This window comes from Ascidiella aspersa, chromosome 1 (genome assembly GCF_963924565.1).
Source record: "Ascidiella aspersa chromosome 1, kaAscAspe10.2, whole genome shotgun sequence".
NCBI classification, from domain to species: Eukaryota; Metazoa; Chordata; class Ascidiacea; order Phlebobranchia; family Ascidiidae; genus Ascidiella; species Ascidiella aspersa.
In genome coordinates this window covers 31,407,050-31,425,875 of record NC_139447.1, presented here as the reverse complement: position 1 = coordinate 31,425,875, position 18,826 = coordinate 31,407,050, and the positions used below count along the sequence as shown (strand labels likewise).

The 18,826-nt window shown below is 36.8% G+C and overlaps 2 protein-coding genes and 1 pseudogene across 5 annotated transcripts; 2 read left to right on the top strand and 1 right to left on the bottom strand.

Moving 5' to 3' along the window:
* Nucleotides 1-482: 482 nt before the first annotated feature.
* On the bottom strand, nucleotides 483-6,456 carry LOC146169769 (arylsulfatase-like). Its single transcript, XM_083387260.1, is given in 8 exon segments — nucleotides 483-824; nucleotides 1,308-1,459; nucleotides 2,664-2,801; nucleotides 3,504-3,668; nucleotides 3,830-4,049; nucleotides 4,653-4,765; nucleotides 5,463-5,612; nucleotides 6,276-6,456. Coding segments are annotated over 8 exon segments (1,425 nt in total). The 5' UTR covers nucleotides 6,421-6,456.
* Nucleotides 6,457-7,836: 1,380 nt separating this feature from the next.
* On the top strand, nucleotides 7,837-10,681 carry LOC146169768 (M-phase phosphoprotein 6 pseudogene; annotated as a pseudogene). Of its 2 annotated transcripts, XR_014501354.1 has the most exons (3): nucleotides 7,837-8,239; nucleotides 8,914-9,119; nucleotides 10,078-10,681. The product of XR_014501354.1 is annotated as an M-phase phosphoprotein 6 pseudogene, transcript variant X2 (transcript). The 2 variants fall into 2 exon arrangements; XR_014501353.1 differs by having other exon boundaries at nucleotides 7,837-9,119.
* Nucleotides 10,682-10,929: 248 nt separating this feature from the next.
* Nucleotides 10,930-18,708, top strand: LOC146169767 (arylsulfatase-like). 2 transcript variants are annotated; one of them, XM_083392588.1, is made up of 8 exons: nucleotides 10,930-11,179; nucleotides 11,360-11,509; nucleotides 11,879-11,991; nucleotides 12,600-12,819; nucleotides 14,060-14,224; nucleotides 16,683-16,820; nucleotides 17,450-17,604; nucleotides 18,092-18,708. In XM_083392588.1, the coding sequence occupies exons 1-8, from the start codon at nucleotides 10,930-10,932 to the stop codon at nucleotides 18,437-18,439; spliced, it is 1,539 nt and encodes a 512-aa protein (XP_083248714.1). In that variant the 3' UTR covers nucleotides 18,440-18,708. The 2 variants fall into 2 exon arrangements, with proteins under 2 accessions (XP_083248714.1, XP_083248720.1); XM_083392594.1 differs by having other exon boundaries at nucleotides 16,683-16,824; nucleotides 17,463-17,604.
* Nucleotides 18,709-18,826: the final 118 nt, after the last annotated feature.

The window sequence follows — 18,826 nt, the reverse complement described above, 5'->3', positions numbered from 1 at the left end:
TAATAAAGGAAATATTGCTCAATCCTTTCTGCTGTCTGTATCAAACTAATATTTTTTACCTCGAAACATTTATTGGCAAAAGCTAAAATTACGTATTTATTATTAAAAAAGCATTCCATTGTTGCAAATTTGCAGAATTTGTTGTTAAAGAAGATATATATTGTTACGAACTGCAGAATGATGGCAAAATTATTTTAACACCCAACACTCAAGTTGTGCAGGCCAAACTTGACTTGTAGCCTAACTTTTGGTCAATTAGTCTAACTTCAATTATTGCGCGTAACGTTGCTCTTTTTGAAAATTATTGCAACTTTTTAGTTTCATTGTATTCGGAGGGCATAATACAATTACACCGAAAAAAAAGTAAAGAAAATTTAAACATAATTACGCAACCTTTTTATACGAACACCACCAATAAAGAACCACACCAAATTATTTAAAAATCATCTTATTGTCGCATAACATGCGGTTTGCAGTTAAAGCTATTTTCCCAGGAATTGATTATAATTACATAAGCACGAGGGCGGTTCGCAGCAAGGGCGCAATTCATCGTTAAAGTTGCCGAGTTGACTCGGGGCTTTCACGATTGAAGCAAGATGCTGGGAAACCAATTCATTGGCGCGCTCCAAAGTGCTGCTGTACAGGTGCGGATGAAGCGGAAACATCTCGCCAGGGTCAGAGTCAAGGTCAAAGATCAAAGGTGGATTGTGACTTGTACCGTCGTGGCAGTTTATATAAAATACGCGATTATCCACAGGAAAACCATGTGGGCAGTTGTCTGACGCATTGTTTAGCTTCAGCAGATCTTGGGTGTGGAAAGCTATCTGCAATCAAAAACACAGCAATATCATGAATGAAGTACATAACGAAAGGAGAGATAAAGGGCATTAAACATGTGACAAAAATGTAGTGTCATACTGTCTGTCATAAAAAAGCTTTTCTATCAAATGACAATTGGTCTTGTAAAAATACGCATGCAATTTAACCGTTTGTGGAATATTTTCTGTTCTAGCCATAAGCTTTGATTTTTATAATAAAGTTTGTCAAGATAGGCCTAAATGCAGATATATTGAACTCCATTAAATATCTATTACGTTTTCTTAATGCCGCAAAGCGACGTAATAACTTGGGATTTATCAAGTTAAACAAGATATATATAAAAATTAACTTTGCACGAGTGTTTAGTGTCAATCGAAAGGGGGGCCACGACTCCTAAAAGGTTGAGAACCACTGCCTTAGTGCATTTTTTATGTTTACGTCAAGGATCTGGTGGGTATATGTATTACTAGACAATAGATATAGGCTACCTTGTAGCGGCCCATGCGAACAGCCATCAATCTGTCAGAGCAGTAGTGAAACAAAATTTCGTGTGGAGGACTGCTGCTGAGTTTGGAATTGTCGCCGAACAAAATATGCTCGATTGGCACTCCGTCCAAGACACCAGGTGGCGCACTTGCACCTGTAAGACAGCAACAATAAACGGTTAATTTCGCCTAAAGTTATACCAAAAAATACCACTTAGAGACGTAATAACAACGTACCAATCTACACCGCTAGTCAAGGATAAAAGCTTTAAACATCGGTGTTGTAATAACTTAAGTCACTGTTTTCAAATACCTTGACGTGACTTGAATCGATTTGGTAAAATGACTAGACTTCACCTAATTGTTTTAGACGTAAGTCTTCGGGTCATTTGCATTGGGTTTAAATTTGGTGTTTTTATTCACCCGATCCGTTAGAAATTAGTGCATTTCCAAGCAAAAAGGTCTACGACAATTAGTGCATCCAAAGGATCAAAAAGTCCGACTTTTAGGTCTCGGACAATACACTAATTTGACTTAACAATGTGCTTCAAAAGATTAAGCTTAATAATACTTGACCCACCTAAACCCAAACGCTAACCAGCACCCGTCCCTAACCCAAATAAATGTGCATTTAATTAACAATTACAGAAACGCTTTAGGCTCCAATACCTCAATTTGTGACGTAACAATCCTATGGTACCATAGACGAGAAACTTTCTTATGCCCATCCGAGTTTTGGCTTTTTCACCAGCATTCAAATATTTATTACATTAACGCACATTATTTGGGTTAGGGTTCGTGTTAGCGTTTGGGTTAGGGTGGGTCAAGTGTTATTAATGCCATCTCACACTTTTTGTAATCTTTTGTGAATGTTCAACGAATATTTTCAATTTATCTACGCCGGGAGTTTACCTAAAGGTCCAAATTAGTGCATTGCCAGGACCTCAAGGTCTAAAAGTCTAGACTTTTCTGCCATTGGATGCCCTAATTGTCGTAGACCTTTTTGCTTAGAAATGCACTAATTTCTAACGGATCAGGTGTTTTATTTAACATTTTATTATAAAATTGATCTATTTATCTCAAGTTTCGCACGTAAAACGATTAGGTTGATACATGTTGAATCTGGTTATTTTTTGTTTAAATTATTGCTCATAATCGGAAGAGTTTACAGAATTTAATGGTTTACATTTTTATTCATTATAACTGTTTTGACTTGACTTTGGCAACTGATGACTTGGACTGAGTTTATTTTTTGTTTTAGGCTAAGTCCATAAATAAGACTTGACATGCCAAACCACTTTGTTTACAATATGGTAAATCCTACATATACTTAAAGCTAGTTTACAGGTCGCAACATACCCGCTAGTTGAAGAATTGTTGGAAATATATCCATAGTGCTCAAGATCTCGGAACTAACCGTTTCGGCTGGAATTGTGCCCGGCCACCAAGCAATAGCAGGAACTTTTATACCAGCATCTCACGTTGAACACTTGTCACCTAAATAAACAAACTTCATTACACAATTTGCTTTTCTTTCAATAAATGATAATATAGTCCTACTGCAGATCCTCTTCAATGTAAAGTTGCGTTTTCTAACAGAATGTAGCAAGCATTTGGTATAATTGTTTGTCTAGCCTGCTTTGCTTACATCAGTGGTCGCCAAACTGTAGGCCGCGGCTTAAATGTGGGCCGCAGAGCCATTATAAGTGGACCTTCGAGTTACTTTTGAATAGCTTAGTGTTATAATGTAGTTGTGGGTTTGCTTAGCTTGGAAGGGCCCACGTGCCAAATGTCTAACTATATTTTTTTGACAACTTAAACGTTATGTTATTAAAAAAAATTTCGCTCTTCGCACGTATTTTCTTCGTTTTAAAGTATGTTTTACATCATGATATGTCAGTGATTTGGGCATAAAGGCGCCGTGTAATATTTCACCTTAGAATCAAATATCCTGAATCCGCCACTGTTTCTTAATGGTTTTACGTTATTGGGCCTTCAATAGCTCTGAAAAGAGTACTTTGGGCCGCGACAAAAAAGTTTGCCGACCACTGGCTTACATCAATGATCGACAGATGCGGTGAGTCTGCGATTGCTTTCGGTGTACAAACAGTTTTCTTCTATTTGTGTTAAAGTTCAAACCTACTTTTGTCCCATTGCCTGGGAATAAAGTGGTTTGCTTACCGACATTGACGTACTTACCCGAGAGGTGTCCAGCAGACCCGCCGGTGAAACAGAGCTCTATGTGAGGGCCGTTGTCCGACAAGAAAAGCACCAACGTGTTTTTGTCCAGATTAAGCTGCCTCAGTTCGCTTACCACGCTACCAACAGCCCAAGCCATCTCGTTTATTTGATCACCATATGTCCCTAAATCAGAATATGTACTAAAAATTTAACAACAAGATAAGCGGGATTCCAATACAGTACAACAAGCGGGATTTGAATACAGTTGGCTGTGCGAAAAACTGCTTGTGAATTGTCCCGTGTTTAAAGCAGAACGTATAAACATATTCAGCAAGAAATAATACCTCGTTTGGATTTGCCGCAAAATTCTTCCGAGCAAATCATTGCGGTGTGTGGTTGAGGCATCGACATGTAAAGAAAGAACGGCAGGGTTCGACTCTCACGAATGAACCCCAAAGCGTCGTCCACAATTCGACGAGTTAAAGTTGCTGGATTGATTGGTTGTTCAACTATAGTCGCGTTCTTGTAGAGAAAGCAGACATCTGACATCTCGCCTACGTCAAACTGAGAAAAAGAAGATGAGGGTTAATTTTAACTGACAATCCTTTGAAAACAGTTAGTCGAATTTGTTGTATTGCTATAAACGATTGCATTACAAAAACCACTGCGTCCAACAAAAAATACGGTTCGTTCTTAGGCTACGATCTTTATGGGAGTGCAGGGAAACAAGCATATATTAGCGCCAAAACTTCAAGCAGTTCATTTCTGTTCCGTACAAGACAAGCGAACAATTAAACCAAACATCAATGGAGCCTGATGGGGCTTCGCTTTGCCAGCCTTGGTGCTGTTTCTGACGAAACTCAGAAACAGAATGAGTGACGAAAGTCTTGATGCATTAATTTTAATGCGTCATTATTACGCAAATCAGCGAAAAAGTGTGATTTCTTAAAACAAACCGAAAATTGACATTTCGTTAATAAAACACAAGGTATTTTATAGTACATATCGATTGAGTCCATTATTGAGAGAAAAACTCGCTTTTATTCGCCCCCTAAAAATCGGGTTTACCCGGTTATTTACTGTCACATATTCAAAACCCGGGTTTACCCATTTGGCCCCGAATTGCAATCTCTACTTGCCGGGCCTTTTTGGCCTCTTTTAACAAACCTGCTCTGGATCGCAATTGTAATGGAAAGAGAATGGTAGGTTTATTCCGACAAAATCGAATCCGTGGTGAAATGGAAGGTGATTTCCGTCGTTGGCAGCATGCTCGTTTATTCCTAGCCAAAGCTAAACAGGTTAAAGTTGAGCCAAATAAAACAAACGCTTAGCTTGGTTTTAATTAAATCGTTTCCAGGGTCAAAATATTGCCATAACTTAGACGGCTATACAATTTTTGTACAACCCAAGCGTTTGATTGGCAGTAATCGCATGTGTATAGCATAACAATGCATCATTGAATTCTGGTAATGGGCCTCATTTTGCCTAACATGTTCCTAATGACTAAAATGTTTAGTTCAATAACACAAGGATATTAATAAGTTCACTTAATCAATTTGATGCAAGAAAGTAGCAAAAACGTAACGGCATAACGGCTTTTGGTTAATCATGCTTTAGTGAATGCTGTTTGTTCTATTAAAAATATCTTACAAATAAACCACCCTATTCACTGAGCTCACTATTGAAATTCAACAACTGTTGTAACAGGCATTGCTATTCCGCAACATAGGTCTTTACCTGGTCTAATCTTGAGCTAAACAATCTCATTGCAAAAAATGAGCGCCGATTCTTACCTACATTTTTTTTTTTTATTATTTAGAAGTACATAACTAGCATATAAGCTTAAGGCTCATTTTTGAACAGTTTTACATAGCAAAGAATGTTGGTTTCATAGCGGTCAAGGCAAATTCCATTGATCACCTTATTGCAAATTTTTGCAAAACGTTGCGAAATCACTGCAAGAAAAGATAAAGTTACCTAAGTGCCACTTTCCGACCATTCCAGTGGCATAACCTTCAAGCTTTAACGCTTCAGCGATTGTGACCTCGTTCTTCGGAAGACCACCGGAGTCATCTTCTCGAAATCCCCTTGAGTCGCCGTACACCCCACTTCTGATCGGCAGTCTGCCTAAAATATACAGGAGTATGTGAGTCGCCAAACGTCAACGTTGTTCGAACAAATGAATGAAAGACGTCAACTGTTATTAAACACATATGTGTGTGTGTCTTTCATTGATTGATACGGACTGCTGATCCCCCAATGTAAAGTTGCTTATACTAACAGAATGTGCAAGTAGTGGCGTATGGTTGTTTCTCGACTCGCTCCTCTCTAAGCCTGCATAGCTCAGGTGGTAGAGCGACGGTCCCGGCTTGACCGGAGGTCGTGAGTTCGAACCTCACTGCAGGCCAGTTGTTTTTCTGGCTTGCTCTGCTTGCATCATAGATCGACAGATTCGGCGAGTCTGCGATGGCTTTTCGGTGTACTATTGTTCTAAGAAACGCATTCAGTCAGGAACTTTAAAAACTGGGAAAACATGGATTTTGGAAGGCAATAAGCGACTTACCGGAAGAGCTTAATTATTTCTCCTTAAATTGATTCGCCTACTTGGTAATACGTCTATGTGGAATTAATGTTACCATGACGGACGCGATGTAGTTAGCATGACTGAAAACGATACAACAAATATTGTAGTATCAGAAAACATATATATTTTTTTAATTAGTATTGCGAAATAGTATTATGTCCAGTCCAAAATTTAACCGGCACAAACTGTTGTCTAGTATAGTTTACCTGTTAACAATGCAGCCCTACTAGGGCTGCAAACTGATGAAGCCGAGTACCACTGGGTAAAACGCATTCCCTCACCAGCCAGAACATCTATAGGTCCCTTTTCTTGCGTTGGATGACCGTAGCTTTGCAAGTCGCCATAACCCATATCATCGGCCAATATAACAATGAAGTTTGGCTTTTCGGCATTGCATTGTGCAAGCCACAAAAGCGTTAAAGTTAAAACTATGCCATACATCCTGGATTAGAATTACATACAAGTGGTCAGTAATTACATGAATTTAATTTTAGTTATTACTGAAGTATTCCTGAAAAGTAAATATTATCGACTTATTGTCTTCTGGGCTAATCGTAAACCAATACTTTCGCCAGTTTTATATTCCGGATAAACCAAGCCAACTTAATTAACAGCACATATGTACAAAGACGCACGGATAGACTTGAGCAAACGGTCTGGGAAAACAAAGTCAACGTCAAGTAGTCTAGTGACCTAGTCTATAGGCGGAACACATGACGTTAAGATAAAACGATCAATTGTATAAACTTTAGAATGTTTACTCATCGATATAAAGTGTACTCCTACCTGTTGGTGTGAGATCGACGTGCGACAGTTTCTTTGTATAATTGTACAGCAACGTGAGGTAATGACAATAAACACCGATATCTGAAAATAAAAGCGAAATTTGTTCTCAAACCTCTATTAGCGAAGTACCAAAATTATGACTTGGAAAGAGAAAACTTGCATACCGTGGATATATAAACAAAGAAAGTTGCGACCTAATGTATCTGAATGCGTTTCGCATAAATCCAGTACGTCTATGTAAATGTGAATATAACATGGAGTACTATGGTGGCCATTTTAAATTACACCATATACTATATCAGGGTTGGCGAACCTTTTGATTGCGCGGGTAACAAACACGACCTTAATCCTTACAAAATTTACAAGTGGGTCATATATTTAACTATATTCTAATTTCATGCGAAACTTTTTTTCTGCGTCGTTTGAAGTTTGAGTGTTATTGTCTGGGTTAGTAAAACAAGGTTTTTGGACGATTTCCAAAACGGATTTCCCCGAATATTTAGAAACTAAATAGTAAACAAATGCTTCAGCATTTTTTATGGGATTGTAGGAGTTCAGCAAAAAGCTTTTCAGCATGGCTTAACCAGGGTTTTCAGAATTTTAGTCTGCCAGCTCCTAATTTTCCTTAAAGGATCGCCACCCTTAACGTTTTACAGCAATAAACAAAATTATTTTATTTATCTGCTTTCCTGCGCTCATTTGTTGAAGTACGGTTAATGTAGGCCTCCTCATCGCCCCTAAATCACTTTTGCACAACCCACAGATTAGGCAACCCTGATTTAAACAGTAGGATATATAATGCCATCTAACGAAGAATTGTTTTTACATTTATACTTTCCTGAAAATGATTAATAACATTTCGGTATTTCATAATGTTGTTTTCATTTTGGTTATGATCTTGGATGACACCGCGTGGACTCAACACTAGAACGGCAATTTTTTCAACCCTTATTGTTCGCCTTTTTCTTGAGTGTAACCAAACCCATTTTCAATTGGAAAAATTGTCCTTGATTAACAGTTGTTGTCATAAAATGCTTGAAACAAACGTTTTAACAAAAAAATTGTCAGCTAAATTTATTACGGTCCGCCAAAACTTCCTCCTTTGACTTTAGCTCGAGACCTGGCAAAAGTTCACCACTGATTTGGTGGAAGGATTTATTAGTTTGCTATATCGAATAATAGTATTCCAAAAACAGTCATTTGTTCATGTTTAGTAGCAGGAAGCTTAAAGTTTTATCTCGCTCGTCGTGTAATCGTTAGCAACTAATTCTGTAAATCACTTTTACGGAAAATCGCCACAATGTCAGTAAAAGGAACTTGCTCGCGTGACACCCAAAACTGCTTTTGTCACAGAGTTCATTTGCCTAACTATACTATCAAGCTCGTAAGTAGAAGCAAATTTGTTAATTTTTGGTGAATCGCGTAATGTCGGATAAAGAAGTTAAATGTGGTTTTCCTTGTATAACTGCAATACAAAATTCCATAAATCGTTGTTTAAAAAATAGAAATAGATATGTGCCGTTTCTCAAACAAAAATTTATTTGGAGCAATTTGAAAGTTCCGGTTCAGCTCTGATTTTCATAACCGGTTCATAAAGTTCTCGTTGGGATAGAACATAAGTTGGGTTAAATCTCAAAATGTAGGTCAATAAAGGTATAGAGAATAATTATTGAACTGTAACTCGTTAAATCAAATTTTTGTGGCGTATTAAAAAGCAACCAGCTCAATATTAAAATATGTGAAAAATTGAAGACAACGTTTTAATTATTAAATATTTATTTTTTTCATAAAATTTTGAACATTGCATAACTTAAACCCGCATAAAAAGTTGTGTCGTCGTGCTAGGGTGAACTGTCCTTTTTTTGACAGTTTCGGTTCAGGTTCTTTTAAATTTTACGAAAAACGGTTTAGATTCAGTTACGGTTCGGAAAAAATGGCCCAAAACCTGTTCATTAAGTTCCAGTTCAGGTTTGGTTCGACTTCCTAAAACCAACTTTATTATTTTTAATCTATTCTCATATTGATTTTTTTATCATTTAAATTGTTTTTGAATTTTAGGCTCCTTCCACGGCCGCCAGCTCAGCTCGTAGACGCGCTGTTGCTGAGATTATTAACTTGATCGCGACATGCGCTCTCTGCTTGATCTTCGGGCTACGGTTTTCAGGTGCTCAGCCCACAAGGGGTTGCATTTACACTTCTATAGACTTCCATAGAAGTTTGCCACTATGAGAACTTCAATAAAGGAGATGGCACAAAGCCACAAAGTGAGTTATTTTTTGTTATTTTGCTGTTACTTCTAAGTATGAGTGAATAACTTAAGACAAAAACAAGGAAACAAACTATAAAACACTTTTAGAAACTTGGAAAATGAAAATGCTGTTTGAAGGAAAAGCTGGAAATTCTACACATGGGCAACATTGCCTTTGGGGATTTTTTAGTTAACAAGTGGATTTGAATTTAGAACACGAACGAACACAAAATTTTGAACTTGTTTCAACAGTAGTTGCATTTAGTGTGATGGTTGCGCATGTATAGTTTCCACTATAGTTTTTGCAAACGCGACTCCAGTAGTAACATTTCTGCCCAAATTTGCGCGGCTGTAATAACGTTATTCGTAAAATTTGGACGGCTGAAAATGGAGTATTATACTGAAAACCATTAGCGCGACGAAAGTTTCAGCGATTCTTGGCGGCTGACCGTATTTAACCTTGACTTTACATGAAATGCGCGACTGCGACCGCGGCTGAGTGGGAAATTAAAAGCAATATATGTACACACTTTTTAAGTAAGGTACTAACTTCCAGTAAAAGCGTTAGCTTTTTCAACTTTCATGAGTGTTAGCTTTTTCAACTTCATGTGTGCATAAATTCTTAATTGCACACCTCAAAGTTTGATGTTGTACACCCAGCATCTCTTTAAAAAGTGACATAAGAAAATAGACCAAGCGATTGGACCATATTAAAAATACAAAACTATGTGAAATCAGCATGATACAGTGTATTTTATATTTTTCACCCCTTGAAGGCAGTAGTACCTAAACAATATATATGTTAACCAACCTGTTTTATAACAAAACTTTATAACAAAACTGAAGTTTTTAAGGAAATAGTATTTATGTCTACAGAAACCAGTTTTGTATTTTTATGGACATTTATTTAAATAATGTTTAAAAAATTCTTTGTAAATTTACCAGAACTAATCACCAAAACTGTTTTATTTTAGAAAATAGAATTTGCTCACTGTTGATTTTTTCTTACTGAGTCAACAATCAAAAATGACGCAGGCCAAGTCAAACAACAATGTCAAACTTTCGACGAACGTACGCAAAATGAAGTTCATGCAAAGGGGCCTCAGCGAAGCAGAAAAGAAGCTCTTAGAAGAGATTGAAAGCAACGTGTCGACAAGCGAACACTGGGAACTTGATTTGCCGCCTTTGGGCAAAACCTGCAGCTTGTTTGAGAAACTGGAAGGACACAGATTTTGTCTTACCTTAAGGCATGGACACATGTCTTTCGGCGGATACAACCGAGCCATTGAGAAGCTAATGGCCGACATTGAGGCAGCAAAAGGAAGCATTGTTGCCAATACAAGCGACAATAGCGACTGTTCCATTTCGGATGAAGAAATGGCAGAGCGCTTTTCCACACTTGTTGACACTGTAGCAAAAAAGTATAAAACAAAAAACTCACTCAAGGAAAGTAAAGTATCAAGAAAAACTATTAGCACTGATAGGGACGATTCACCAGTTCCAAATAAAATTGCTAAAACATCTCCAACGCAAGCCTCTAAAAGATTTCTTAAACCACCCTCTGATTGACTTTAATTTGTTGTTTTAGTTTTATGCTTTTAGTTTATTAACCAATTGCATTTTGTGCAAGATCTGTGTGAAATTGAAATCAGAAAAAAAGTTTTCATTTTAAGGGTGCTTTGTACACAATTTTGGTATTATCTAATGTTGAACATGCTTTGGTTACCTTTTATATATTAAAAATTTAATCATACAATTTCTGCTACTTTCTGTTAACACATACTGGTGGTAGACAAAATCCTTGTCTTTCTAGGCAAACATATACAATGTTACATAGCCATGTATTAATGTTAGGCTTGGCCTTAATATGGCCCATGAGCTTAGGCGCCATCGGCACCAAACCAAATTTTGTAGTGATATTTGCGGATGATATGGGCTATGGTGACTTACAAAGCTATGGTCATGCAACTCAAGAAAAAGGACCCATTGATGTCTTGGCTGATGAGGGAATGCGTTTTACTCAGTGGTATGCAGCAGAATCATTGTGTAGTCCAAGCAGGGCTGCTCTGTTAACAGGTTGGAATTTTGTCATAGCATTTTTTTTTCTTTACAAGTATATTGTTTTAAATATTCTTTTAACTTTAAGCTATTAGAAGGTTTTGTTAAGTACATGCATTTTGATTGTCTCAAAGTGTTATTTGTATGCATATTGTTGCTAATTCTTTGCAAAAAATATTATATTTTACCCTTTTAAAGGCAGGCTTCCGATTAGGAATGGAGTTTATGGACCGGAAAGAGTTTTTTGGCAATTTGACTCCGGTGGACTCCCGAAGAGTGAAACTACAATAGCTGAAGCATTAAAGTTACATGGATATTCCACTGGAATGGTTGGGAAATGGCATCTAGGTTACTGTTTAGTGTCAAATGGTTATAACTGAATTTTATCATTAAATGGTTCAATTTTCTAGATGAGTAACTTATATCATCAATAAAATTTAAAATGCTTTATATCAAATATATAAAATTAAAAACATTGCTCTAAATAAGTTTGATAACTTTGATATAATTTTATTATAGTTGTTATTGTCATGCTTTAGTAGTAAATAAGCCCTTATTTTTTATTTTTGCTTTTGACAGAATTAAAGTGTTCTGCTGTAACTCAACCTTGTTGTACGTTAAAGTACTATGTTTTACTTAAACTTTAAGATTCTAAAAGCCCCTTAAATGGAGCCTCCCTGAATCACCAATGATTTAGTGTTTGTCTTGTTGTTGTAGGAATAAACGAACATGTCGTTAATGATGGAAACCATCTTCCACATCACCACGGGTTCGACTACGTTGGAACCAATTTGCCATTCACCTTTCACTGGAGATGCGACCCTGAAAAGGTTCGTAAATAATTCTAAAGCGTAATTTAATTGCAAGGCGCAGAGGCCGAACATAGTAAGTCGTGCCAATTGCATCTTACTTGCACATAGTCCTTAGGGTTTGAAACGTAGTTAGGCGTCTATTTGGTCTGTGTGTTTACCGACTTGGAAAAACTGGAATGGACGTAGTACAACATTACTTTGTTAAAAACCGTCTGTATTTATATTTTTTATGTCACAGAAGACTCCAGATATTAATCATGTAAAAAAATATTTTGGAGCATACTGCTAGAAGGTTGTAGTAAGACGTAGTAGGAATATCGATTTCAGAATGCTACCTACTCCAGTATGGGCTTTGATATTCTTAGTAAGATTTGCTTTAAAACATAATCTCCGTCTACTATTGTGCTTGTCTTTTCCTAAGGTTACAACTTGGCATGTTAAGAAAATCATTTTTTAAAATCTTGTATGTGAGACGCACTTGCGCACAAAGTTTGTGCGATTTATCAGACTCAAACAAAATTATAACTTCTAACCGTATATATATTTTGCATCTGTTCCTATCCGGATACGGGCATTAGTGCACTAAAAATAAGTCCAGCCGCAGCAAACATCCCATTTTGTCGCAGTTTGAAGTGGACGCGATGGCGGAGAAATGCTTCCTCTTCAAAAATGCCTCATTCATCGAGCAGCCAATTCAGCCTGGAGTGCTTACCAAACGAATTGCCGACGACGCAACTGAGTTTATCCGGGACAGTCGCTCATCACCCTTCTTTCTCTACTTGTCAATGCCGCAAACTCACACGGCCATGATCTGCTCGGAACAGTTTTGCAACACCTCGAAGCGAGGTACTGTAGATCGTTTTAGGGCTGCTAAGTTTAAGTTCGCCAAACAACCTCCACTGACATATTTTCTCCTGGCGAGCTTTTCGACTAAGGTCAACTTAATATGTAAAACCCTGTTGCGTTTCTTTATAATTTGGTTAGTCTAAAGAAGGAAATTATAAACAGTTATGTATCGTTAAGTAAGGTCGCACTATTTTTGTCATATCATTGTGGCTTTTTTTTACCAATGTCTGTATATAAAAAGTATGTCGACATTCTACTCGACAAGGCCTAATAATGTACGCCCCTAGGCAGTCTTATTATTTAAATAAAATTTATTACTAGATCTCTATAACCTAAAAATAAAAAAATATTACTTATTAAAATATATGACATTATATGATTTTTTTAAGCATCAAGTTTATGCTTATCTCGGTAAATAACAACTCGCATGCAAGTTTTTTTTTTAATAATATGTTTTTGACAAGAACATGTTCGAAATGAACAAAACACATGTTTCAGTTTAAATCACTAGAAAACCTTAAATGTCGTCATTCGTCAGTAAACATTTACGTACAACTTCAGGTAGTGTTTAATGTTTCCGTCTGCAAAATTCCTGTTTGGACAAAGCATTGCTTTCAAAAGGGAAAATGCTCGCTCAATAGAGGCTGGAGTAGGCTGCCATTTTTCCTATTTCAGTGTTGGTGATAAATTTGGACACTTTTTTGTTCATACGTAGCTCGAATGTAAACAATTTTGAAACTTAAGAGTAAAAATTGTGTACCGAAGGTAATATATGTATACCCTTGGATTGCACAATTCCATGAAAAAATGGGAAGTGCCCGAAATTTTGCAAAATATGCGCTCAGTCCAGCAAGCTTCATGTTGTAAATATTTACTGAACAAAGTCGAAGTCGCGCCGTCAAACTATGGCTTGGCATTGGCCAGTGGCCAACACCTATTTGATTGGCTTTTGTTATATGTTGCGCGGTATTTGTACTTTGACTTGTTGTGCTTCCAGTTAATCATCACAAAAGTTTGATTGACGCTATGAATGTCCAAAGTTAAGTTAAAAAGTAGATAGGGAACAAGTATCCAACATAAAAACGTATTCTTTAATATGTAAAGTTATTCAAAACCTAAACTGAAACTTTGTGGTTTGAGCGCTGAAAACAGACAAACTTGGCATTACGGCTGATTGATAAAATGTAAGCGTTGGTGGACATCTGCGGTTGGTTGTCTTATCGTTTCTTTTTTTCTTCAGGTATTTACGGCGACCAAATAAACGAAATGGCCTGGGCGGTTGGCCGCGTGGTCCAACAACTCAAGGACTTGCATCTGGAAGAGAACACCCTGGTGATTTTTCTGTCCGATCATGGGCCAGAAATAGAAATGTGTTTTCATGGCGGATCGTCCGGCCAGTTAAAGGGTAAGATTTGGGCAGCAACTATAGTTTTGCACATGATGGTACTCTTTTTTCCATTTTATTATAGTTTTCAGCTATAACAATTATTTCAAATAATTTCATGCCTACAGGTACTTGATATCTTTGCCATAAACGTTTAAAAAACAATTGCAACTTTGCCACTTGTCAGTTTGGAAAAAAATATTTTTTCCAAGAGTTCAAAATTTTTTTGAACATTTGTAATATTTCAATCATGCTGTAACTTTAAGTAATGCTTAGCCCATAACAACATAAGTACGTGAGTCGTCAGGTTAAAATGTGAATTTCCCCTTATTGCAGAACTTATCGCGGTTAATTCTTTTTGTGCAATAAGCGCATAAGTTTTCACTGTGCGATAAGCTCATAAGTTGGTTACTATACAGAATAGACTTTAAGTCAAGTATGTTGCCTCAGCGCTTAAGTTGTGTAAAGTGTGGGCATAAAAGCAAAGAATATTATTAACCGTAACCCCAAACTATTAAGTTCTTATGATTATTATTAAAAACTATTCAAAAAGAACCAAAATGTGGTTAAAAAGCGATATTTTATCGTTTCAGTTCAGATTTAAAACGATTTCATTTTGCTTGTATGAATAAATTGTTTTGTTTTTTTCATTTTTAGTCAAATGTTTTTACTCGGCATGCGTTGATTGTTCCTGTAAATTTGTCGTTTATATTCACTAGGACGTTGTGTTATAGCAATGTCTAGTTCTAAACATCCAACGGCGTATACTTTAACTGTTACACTAATATTAATTCGTACATTTTATTTATAAATTTATGGGCAAACAATTGCGCGCAGGACTGTAGATCCTTAACACTAATATACAGGTGCCAAAATACCGAACTCAAATATACAAATTAGATAAAAATTAAGTTGTCCATTTATCGCAGTTAACCTGAATCAAGCTTGCCAGCATATTTTCATTACCCGCGTCACTGTGAAAATAAGCAAGTTGGGTTAAGTGGCGGATTTTGTAAAAGCATCAAATCAGCTCAATTTCAATGACGCAATATACAGGATATCCGGGTTGAAGGATTTTTAGTTCGATTTGATGTGTTGTTGTGATGGCTGCTCTGTATTGCGAATATTAGGCTTGCGAGGATACTCTGCAAAACCCGAAAAAACGAATTAGATCTATGGAACACCAATGCAACGTTTGTTTTGTGGGTGACAAAGTGTTTTATTAGGATAATGCAATTCACACTAACATTTGTTCAGCGAGTTTTTTTAGTACGTTTTTTCTCAAAGTAATTATTTTTGCATTGTGACATTAAACAAACGAATTTAAGCTTTAAATATCTACTTTTTAAATATGTACGTAAGAAACTTACAAAAAAGTCGACTTGAATTTAACCCAAATACGTATTGGTTAACTGCAAAAAAAGCCAAACAGCGTGTCTATGTGTCGCAGTGGTTCTCAATCTATGAAAGACACACACAATCGACAGATTCGGCGAGTCTGCGATGGCTTTTCGGTGTGGTTCTCAATCTGTGCGTCGCGGCATTCTGTTTAATTGTTCAAGGGCGCCACAAATGATTTCGATTCGTCTAAACTAAATTGCAGTAATAGATTGTCGGTATTATTAACTTATGTAATGACATATGCATTCGAGCTGATTGTGTTACGAGAAAATTACAACCATTGATTATGATTTTCTGATACACAATACAAGTAGATTAAAACTAGGTAAAATTTCTACAGTTTGAGATCGCAGCAAGTCCAACCTTATTTTCCAAAATAGCAAGAAATAAAGTTTGAGAGCCACTGGTGTTTTGCGTTTGTTGGTTATTTCCACTTTGAATAATGTCGTTCAGAGATTGCACGATAGTTGCCACGAATTCCTGCAAGCAGACTTGGACAACTACATAATTCTAGTTTCCTAATTCAATGAATTAGAGCAAAATGCAGCTAATTGTAATTCTAATCTAATTCGGTTTTACCAAAAATGCTTCTTTGTCCAGCGGCATTTTTAGCCTTTTAGTCAAAACAAGGAATTTGAATTCAAACGCTTTGGTTGGAACGTAATTTTGACAGTCTGAAAAGCATGTGTCATGCTAAAAGGCATCAAAATTAACACACATATATTTACCATTCGCATTCTTATTAGAATACTTCTCGATTTGAATGAAGTTGATTGTGAATAATAATCAAATGTAATTCTAGTTCAAATTATTTTTTCTAATAATTTGGTAATTCTAATTCTAATCTAATTTGAGAAAACTCAAAACGATCTAATTCTAATTCTAACTCTAATTCAAATCTAATTTGAGAAAAACTGAAATGCTCTAATTTTAATTCTAATCTAATTTTAAAAAGCTAAAATAAATCTATAGTTGTCCAAGTCTGCCTGCAAGTACAAATCCAAGTCTTAAAAAAAATAAGGTACAATCAAGGTTAAAACGTAACAGGAAAGCCGAGTAACGATGTATTAAAATGCAGGAGGAAAGGCAACCAGCTGGGAAGGGGGATTACGGGTTCCTGCCATTGCTTGGTGGCCCGGAACCATTCCGGCGGGAACAGTCAATTCCGAGATAATAAGCACCATGGACATATTTCCTACCCTTCTCAAGCTGGCGGGTAAGTTTGTCGAAAATTGTTGTGATTATAGTATTATTACAAACAGACTATATTCTCGCTGATCTCACCAAACTTTCATTGTGTAGTTTGACAAATAAAAATTGCTCCAGAAAATGTTATCGTTTACTTAAAATAAGTATAGTCTGCCAGCGTTTAACAGCATAGTATTTTTCTAGAGCTTGTTAAATATTATCTATAAAACAAAAATCCCTACCATTCACTATTATTTAATAGTTTGGGCTTTTGAACTCGAAAACCGATGAGCACTGATTACCTATTTCTGTCTATAAATAAATCCATTCCTGTCTAGATGTTTTTTATTTGCTTTAGGAATTTAATAACCCTTGCTCGGTTTGTATTTTTGGGTGAGAACTTAGCAAGTCTAAAGTTTGACCCTTTTGGGGCTCGAAAGGTTTCAAGTTTTTAAGTTGACAGTGCGAGGGGCGTTTGAATTAGCTTCGTGTTCAGTATAAAAAAAACAATAATAGAGGGAGAGAGCAAAAGAAAAAAAAAGAAATCTGCCCGGTTCGGAGCAATTATAAAGTATGCGCCAGGAAACATAGAAAAGCCTCTTTAATAGCAATATATTCCTTACGCCATTTCTTAACGTAAATTCATATACCCGTTAGGCGCTGCCCCAAGGAACGAATCCGATGTTGTGTTGGACGGCGTGCCAATCGACCACGTGTTTTTGAATGACGATCGTGACACTACTTCTCCACACGAGGCGCTGTTTCACTACTGCTCCGACATACTGATGGCTGTTCGCTTGGGCCGCTACAAGGTATGTGGCCTTGTACAAAGCGAATATATATAATAATACAACCAGCAAGTGCCGGTATAAAAATGTGAGCCTGTTACTAAAATCGAGTTTTTAGTAATTCGGTATTTTCTGGTCGAACTTGTTTTTCTTTTTCTATAACATTTATGTCTCCCAAATTGGCTGCAGTTCTTGGTGTTTTGTCTTACGAATACGTTTTACCGATATAAAAAAACGAAAATACTCACTCGATCAGGATTTCTTTTTTACTTTTTAAGTTGTGTTTTGTCTACTTTTTGCTGTCTAACTGTTTTTCTCAAACTATATAATTTTATTTTCGCCAAATTCTCACTTTTTTCAGAAAAAAGCTATGTGAGTATTTTTTAGGGGTAGGAGGTTAGTGATTTTTTTTGCTTAAAAAATCTGTATAAAATACAGTCTACTCGTGTCACAAATTGTCATTTCCTCCCCCGTATTTGTAAAATCTTCAGTTTCGGCTTTTTTCCCGCAGATCCACTACCGCACGCAAGACTTCTCGCTGTACCAGTCATCCACCCTTTGTCGCGATGGCGTTCCCACCCACGAAGAGCTCCTGAACCTGGCCTGCGAAAACGGCCACGCCCACGACCCGCCCCTTCTGTTCGACCTTGACTCCGACCCAGGCGAGCAGTTTCCGCTTGATCCGGAGCGCCACAGTACTACACTAGAGGTCGCTCGCGAGCTGGTTGCAAGACACCGCGAAACGCTGGTTCACGTTCCCAGCCAGTTGGGCCGTTGGAACGAGGCGCTGCAGCCTTGCTGCGACCCGCCTTTGTGCAAGTGCAATTTTGTGGACCCAAGTGCCAAAACCGAGCTTTAAGTCAGCGTTGTAGGCTACGCCTTTTTTTAGCTTTTTTGCGTTATATTTCTAATTCGAAAGCTGTAAATCTGACGGTAGCGCTGAAAAAAAAATTTTGACATGCTATGGGTATAATCGTGCTTAAAGATATATTAAACATAAAAAGCGAGAAATAAAATGCATAAGCGCGGAAAACAACTTTCTTCTTTATTTGTTTTAAACACTGTTACCTGATTAGTAAACTTTGACGCAATACGTCGTTTTTTCTCATTTTATTGTCTCGTTCAACCTATTAATTGCGCCAGTTCCGCCAGGCTTTTAATTTTTTTGTTTTTAAATTAAATCCTGCCTTATAGTATCCTGCACTTTCTTATTTAATTTATTTCTGATTTTTGCTGTATTTTTTGT